General features: G+C 42.0%; 1 protein-coding gene across 1 annotated transcript; it reads left to right on the forward strand.

The window, feature by feature from the left end:
- Positions 1-579: 579 nt before the first annotated feature.
- Positions 580-6,890, forward strand: shox2 (shox homeobox 2; the record flags this gene model as incomplete). Its single annotated transcript, XM_083886210.1, has 5 exons — positions 580-835; positions 2,185-2,393; positions 4,681-4,738; positions 4,923-5,011; positions 6,633-6,890. The coding sequence occupies 5 exons, from the start codon at positions 580-582 to the stop codon at positions 6,888-6,890; spliced, it is 870 nt and encodes a 289-aa protein (XP_083742336.1).
- Between the last annotated feature and the right edge of the window lie 1,179 nt (positions 6,891-8,069).

The raw sequence follows: 8,069 nt of genomic DNA on the forward strand, positions 1-8,069 counted from the left end.
TTAGTCCTTCTTGTCAATCTTGGATTAATGACCAATAGCGACTGTGCTGCTTAATGATTTCTCTCTCTCTCCTTCTCTCTATCAGTGAAGGGAAAGAAGAAGAAGAGGAGGAGGAGGAGGAGGAGGAGGATGGGGGGGGTGGAGGGGAGGAGGGGAGGTGGGGGCTCATCCCGGTTTCCTGAGGGGAGGTAATTTGCACGGATCAAGGGGGCAAGGCGCCGCAAAGTATAAATAGTGTGACTTCAATCGAGGATCAGCAGCAGGTTCACAGCTCCGCCACCAAAAAAAGCAGGAGGAATTGGCTGGAGAAGATTTATTGTTAAAGCTCGTGCATGTTTATTTCCTAACCTCTCTCCAGAGTTGTTGGCAGCAGCAGCAGCAGCAGCAGCAGCAGCATCATCATCATCATCTCCTCGTATCATTTTCAATGGGTTCGACTTTAAACCGAGCTTCACACCATTGATGTCTTAAGCTGTCGTGGAGCGAATCAAGGGAAGGAGAGAGAGAGAGAGAGAGAGAGAGAGAGAGAGAGAGTGAGTGTGTGTGAGAGAGATTTTTTTTAAAGGAGAGGAAGCAGTGATGGAAGAGCTCACCGCTTTCGTGTCTAAGTCTTTCGACCAGAAAGTGAAGGAGAAGAAGGAGGTGATCACCTACAGGGAGGTGCTGGAGACCGGTTCGACGCGAGCACTGAGCAGGGAGTCTTTATCCTCGGAGCCGGGGAGCCGAGAAGAGGCGGCCGCCATCACCCGGAGCGCTGCGCTCTCGCCGGGCAGGGACACGGACATGCTCGGCCCGGAGAGGATACGAGACGCCGGGAGCCCCAAACTCATAGACGGTAGGAACGACTGCATGGTTCTCCTCCTCCTCCTCCTCCTCCTGTGGAAGTCTTTTACCACCGGACACCATCATCATCACACACACACACACATGATTTTATTTATTTATTTGTAATAATGATAATAAGAATATAAGAAAAACACTGTTTTTGTTTAACAGCCGATCCAAACAGACTTGAAGTTACAGGATAAATAAAGACGCTCGACATAACGCGATCGATAACTGTTGCTTTATTTCCAAACTGGCATTTTTGTTCACATGATGTTGATGTCGATGTTGTACCGATCAATAATAAGCATTACAGGCTTTTTATTAGCGCTCATAACTAAGCCCAGTAACTTTCACAGACACACAATAAACGCACCAAAACCAAAAAAAATAGGCCTTTATCTGAATATATCTGTCAAATAAATTTATGAAATGAAAGCAAATATCTTTATGTGTTACAAATAATCCTTAAACTTTTAATTTAATTTTATATTTATTAAACCACCTATCTATATTTACATCTCTTATTATTAGTATAATAGATTTTAATTGGCTTAATATGTGTTTATATTTATATTTATACACACACAAATATCGGTTTTAAGGTGTGAGAGAAGAAATGTGAAATTGTGTGAAATATTAAATCACAACAGTGGGTGAAAGTGTGTTTCAATAATTCGCCATTGGAAAAAAAAACACATGTATAAATTATAGAACATATTTAAATAATTATTAGTATAATAATAATAGTGATAACTTCTAACAAACCAATTCCCACTTCTGTCTGTGTGTGTGTGTGTGTCTTTTAAGAAAACAATTATTAGATGTGAATGAATGGTCGCTGTGTGGATTTTAAAGCCAAGGACAACATGTGACAACACTTTGGACATTATATCATCATCGTTATTATTATTATATATATTTTTAAAATAACTTTGTAAAAAAAAAAAAACACAAAAAAAGACGTGTTCGTCACGGGCAGCGTGGTTAAAAGCGGAACTGCGACAAGCGTGGATCAGACATCAACAGTGGGCACCGTGATGCATATTTATAAGCAGTTAATAATTAAAGAGCTTTATGTAGCTCTACAAAACATCCGAGGTCTGATGTGATATCTGAGGGCTGAGGGGGCATGTCTTCCTTTCTTTTCTCTGCTTTTATTTTCTTGATTCCATACAGAAGGTTTAGTTCGCTTATTCGCTGTGCGGACTCGCTCTTATTTTGAAGATCAAACGCGCGTCAAAACATAAATGTGATGATATTTGGAGGTTAGAGGTGACCACCGCAACACAGGTTGTTGGGTCAGAGTGCAGCTGATGCTCATCATGTGTCCATCTCCTCCTCCTCATCGTCATGCAGGCATCACGGATGTGAAGGAGAGGAAAGAGGACTCGAAGCCCATGGAGGACGAGGCACAGACGAAAATCAAACAGAGGAGAAGTCGGACTAACTTCACGCTGGAGCAGCTCAACGAGCTGGAGCGACTCTTCGACGAGACCCACTATCCGGACGCCTTCATGCGGGAGGAGCTGAGTCAGCGGCTGGGACTGTCGGAGGCCCGAGTGCAGGTAGAAGCAGTCAACTGGAAATACTATTAATAACACTAATAACAACAGTAATGATAATAATAATAATAATCATAATAATGGGTCGCTGGGGGGAAATTCATGTAAATATATGATGTGATTATTTTTTGGAGCCCCTCGAAAATGAGATGGTTCATCTCAAGGGATTCATTTGCACACACACACACACACACACACATACATAATAATAAAAATTAATATCATTATTTTTAAGGCAAAATTAGAAATGTTACTTACTGCCCAATTATTATTATTATCTCTACTGTTGTTGGTGGTGGTGTTATTATTATGAATATTATTCTTAATAATATTTATTTACTCTCCTATAATCCCTGTCTGGGGTTAATTCTGTTTAAGATTTTGTGTTTTGTTGAGGACAAACGTGCTGTAATCAGATGAATCCAATTTCTAATTTACACGTGTATAAGATTTAACTTTTTAAAAATAATAATAAGAAGAAAGAAAACTGGTCATCATCAGAATGGTATTTCCCTATTTTCTTTCCTTACCCCCCTCCTTGAAGAGGTCAGTTTTCTCCCCCCTGCTATAATAATAATGTGCGTTAATCCTCACAAATAGTCCCTGCTTTGTCACTTTGAGAGTGGTAACACGGGCACAAATTATGCTGCAAATATTTAATTGTCTGTGCAGTTTTGTATAGCTGCATAGATGTTGTTACCATCAGGGCCTTGTTTGTCAGAGCTGCTGCTGCTGCTGGGACAGAACCATCTGCACAGGCAGAGGAAGAAGAGGAGGAGGAGGAGGGATTTAGGACACACACACACACACACACGTGTTGTGTAACAGAGACAGAGACAGTGGACATGTAGTCCAAGTCTTCATCTGATTTATCCAAAACCATAGAATAGATTCTCCCAGACTCATTTCATCTCGCACTGAGAGGAGGACTGAACATTTGTCTCCATCCCAAAACTTAGCCTCCACACACACTCCTCCAGACAAAAGTTAAAGCAGCTTTTTTTTTTAATGCACTGCTCACCCACCAATCCACCAATCCCCCCCCCCTCCTCCTCCTCCTCGGCCTGAACTGGAATCCCACCAATAAGACGTATTGTGTCCCAAACAAGGAGCACAGCTCAGGGATTTACATACATTATGTATTATTTTCAACAAGCCCTTTCTCCCTCTTCTCTTCTCCTTTCTTCTGCCACAGCATATTAAACATATTATTATTATTATTATTATTATTTACCAGTTGCAGTCACGTTTATTTTAAAAACCACCCCTTAATCAATAATAACAGAGCATTTGCTTTTATCATCGCAATAAATGACCTGAAGGCTGCAAAAAATGACTTCCGATTGACACTCACTCTGTGGTCAATAAACGAAGGCAGCTGACAGCACAATCGATAGAATCATGCTTCCACTGTGTGTGTGTGTGTGTGTGTGTGTGCGCGTGGGTTTAATGTGGGAGAGATTACACAGTGACACGTTGTAATGTGGGCTAATTTACTCCCAGTTCAGTGTGTGTGTGTGTGTGTGTGTGTGTGTGTGTGTGTGTGTGTGTGTGTGTGTGTGTGTTTAATCCGCGTTTGCCTCAGATTAAAGGCTTTTCGTGCATGCTGCTGAAATCAGGATTCTTTGAAGCGTTTTTTAAAAGCATTATTATTATTATTATGAATTTATTGTTATCGTGGATTATAGAGGCACGTTAAACGGGCCCCTCTGACATGGATTTTCTGCAGATAAGGGTAATTAATTTCAGCGGTCATTTAATAAGAGGCAGATGAGGGGAGAAGGAGAGGAGGAGGAGGAGGAGGAGAAGAGGGAGATGCTCTCAGATCGCTTTGCTCTGATGTCCAAAACCGTAACAGCATTTTCTGCTATTCGATATCTGAGGGTCCGCTCATCTCTTCGGGGACACTGATCCATACAGGAAGACGAAACCAACGCCGACAAGGTTATTTATTACAACCCAGCAGCGGCTGCACGTCCTCAACAAGAGTGCTCCTCTGTTCAGATCATTTTTTAAATATCCAGATTTTGCCAAAAAAGGAAAAATACACACTCTTCCAGTGTTTCCGTTTCCCCTCTCCCTCGCTCACCCTCTCTGTGCTCCACACTCACATCCTTGTAGGCTATAATGTAATAATTAAAATCCAGGGTTAAGCAGTGTCATTAATATTTCAGCGCTCCTCCTCGGGGATATTGTTTTTCTGCGGTTGTTGTCACTTTCAGAGGAATTACACGTGGCCTTACAAGCAGCTGCCAATCAGCAGGTCTCTAATTAATTCCTGTCCCCGCAGGTTTGGTTCCAGAACAGAAGAGCCAAGTGCAGAAAACAGGAGAACCAGCTACATAAAGGTAAAATGCATCAAATATATATATGTATGTAAAAAGACTGGCTTTTATTTGGTTCCATGACAAGGCAACAGTCCTTCATCTTTACGCAGCGCCACTGAATGGTGCCGCAGTTACAGTGATTTCTTCACTTGACTGTTTATTAAACTTGAGGATTTTCTTTGTGTGTGTGTGTGTTTTTTTGCAGGAGTTCTGATTGGAGCAGCGAATCAGTTTGAAGCCTGTCGTGTAGCGCCATATGTCAACGTGGGAGCTTTGCGGATGCCATTCCAACAGGCAAGTTACTCTGAAGCATGGAGTCTTAAAAACCCAGAACCATCTCCGGACTGCTGTCCTGGCACAGGCTCTGCAGCCAAGTGCTATGTAGAGAGTCCAGTCCCAGTGAAGAGCAGTGGACTCTTGTGTCTTTACATGTGCCAGGACAGTCATAAATCACAATCATAATCACTTGTATTTTTTAAAAGAAATGTGCTTCGGTGAACAACAGACATTATTATATAAACAGAGATATAATTTGCAGCTCTATAATAAAACAGCAGAGGTTAATTCTGAATATTTTAAATGAAGCTTTTTGTTCAGGTTCATCCTGTTTTTGTTATATTACACCAGAATCATGACAGGAAAAGCAGCACAGCATGCAGAATAGCATAAACCAGAGGTGTCAAACTCATTTTAGTTCAGGCCAGTAAAATATTAGCATAATAAGCCATAAACAATAAGAACTCCAAATGTTTCCTTTTGTTTTTACATTTAACAAAGTAACATATTATGAACAACCTGAAATTTCTTGAAGAAAAATATTGCAATTTCAACAATATTATGCTTACTTTTACAATTATGTCTTCCATTACAACTGGCAGATCACAGTGGATCTACAAAGGCATGTAGTCACAGGTATCTGTAACAGGAGAAAATAAGTATATATAACATTATTTCTCATTTTCAAAAATTCATCCCGCGGGCCGGAGCTTACCCTCAGGTGTGCCGGTTCTGGCCCACGGGCCGTATGTTTGACACACCTGATGTAAAGCTAGAAAACGCTCTTAAGTGGCACGCAATATAGTGCACGAAGAGTCAAATCAAGTGCACAATAATAATAATAATAATAATTGTTTATGTTAAGTCTATTCAGACAAAGGCCCAGTAAAACTGAAAAGTAAATGACAATTTGAGCTGAGATTAGATTTCACGTTATTGATGTTCAAAAAAAATTGACCTTTGATTCTCAAGAGTTACAGTGTAGTCAACAATGCAGTCCCGTAGAAGTCATCACTCACTGAGTGATGACTTCTATCATCAAAGCGGCTCACACCAGTTCACACACAGCTGAGTCACACACACACACCTGCAGCCGCAGCAGGGGCATGCTCAGACATTTCAGGGGGCTCAAGTGCAGTGCAAAAAAAGGGGCACCATGTACATCATGGGATATAAATTACTAAGTGAGGTATTTATTTCTTTGTTTATTTATTGAGGCCTTTCTGCAGGTTGCAGTCTCGTGTCAGCCTTCCCTTCCAAGTATGTAGGGGAACATATGGCAGTGATTATTAAAAAGTCAAAGGGTGTTCTTTAGTTTAGTTTTGCCCTTTAAAAACATGGTGGTCTGACCTGCTGCTCCTGCCAAATTCATTCTGTGGCAAACAATTCTGGGAATAAAAATGTGTATGTGCCAATTTTAGCCAAATGGAAATCTTGAACCAAAAACCATATTAAATTAGAATAATAAATAAGATTAAATGTGTTGTTTGAGCCACACTACAGTGAAATGACCCTTCAGAAAACCCACAAAGTTAACGCATGTTCTCCCCCCCTTCTCTCCCCCCCCCCCCCCACCCATCCATCCGTGCGTCCTGTCCCGTAGGATAGTCATTGCAACGTGCCGCCCTTCTCCTTTCAGGTGCAGGCGCAGCTGCAGCTGGACAGCGCCGTGGCCCACGCGCAGCACCACCTGCACTCTCACCTGGCGGCGCACGCGCCCTACATGATGTTCCCCGCGCCGCCGTTCGGGCTGCCGCTGGCGACGCTCGCGGCCGAGTCCGCGTCCGCCGCGTCGGTGGTGGCCGCCGCCGCCGCCGCCAAGAACACCAGCAAGAACTCGAGCATCGCGGACCTGAGACTGAAGGCCAAGAAGCACACGGCCGCGCTGGGACTGTGACGCCAGGACGACGCGTGGGCGCGGGGCGTGCACGCGCTCTTTGGCACGTGCTCGCGACACGGGAAGAGACACTGATCACGAACGCTTTCAAAGTGGGAAAAGAGAGAGAGAGAGAAAATTATCCATGGACCATATTTATGTTTTTTTTTTGTTTTTGTTTTCTAAATGAAGGACAACGAGTATACGTATAAAAATATAGGCTATTTATGTGATGAAGACAACAAAAAGACAGAGACTGTGACGTGAAATAGCCTACACAGACATGATGATGACTTTTGGACATCAAAAAATAATAATAATAACATCTGCTGGAATGGACAATGAGTCTTCCTGTGCGGCCACATGGCTGAGGAAGAGGAGGAGGAGGAAGAGGAGGATGGAGCAGCTTAGCTGGGACGGTCGATATACTTTGCCAAACCATGTTTTTTTTGTTCTGTTTTAATATTATATTGTTATTATTATTATTATTATTGTTCTGCTTTTGGTTTTGAACCTATAATATAGAGGCTGGCCTCGTTATATTTCACCAATACGTTCTCTGTGAAAGGACAGAGCGGGAATTCTTTGACAAAATAGAAACTGAACAACAACAACAACAAAAAGGACAATTTTTTGATTTTTGTTTTGTGTTTTTCCCAAATTGAAAAAATGCCTCAGCAGTGTTTGCATGAGTTTGTCTCCACGGGTGACGTGATGACGTCAGATGACGTGAGATGATGATGTGATGAGGAGCCATCTCTGTCTCTCGCCCTCTTTCCTCGACTCTCACTTGAATGTTTGGCCTTTGTTTGACCTTGAGTGGACCTCCTGTGGTGAGAAGGTGAAACACACCAGAAATGTGAGATTATAATATTTATGTGCGTGTGCGTGTGTGTGTGTGTGTGTGTGTGAGAGAGAGAGGCTCTGCTGAACATTTTTTATTTTTATCAGTGTCCATATTTTAAAAATGTGGTAACTTTTTTTTTTGACTTTTTTAAAATGAGAGTTACGTCATAAACGCCATCCCAACAACAACAACAACAACAACAACAGAGTAAATACTTGAGAATGACAGTGACACACACATACACACACACACACACTCTATGTGAACCGGTACGGGCACGTGTAAAATATGTTTATAACACATGCATTATTTTTTATGATTTCGTGGCTTCATGAATGCCTTGTGGGGGAAAC

Source organism: Microchirus variegatus (genome assembly GCF_963457635.1).
Source record: "Microchirus variegatus genome assembly, chromosome: 3".
NCBI lineage: Eukaryota > Metazoa > Chordata > Actinopteri > Pleuronectiformes > Soleidae > Microchirus > Microchirus variegatus.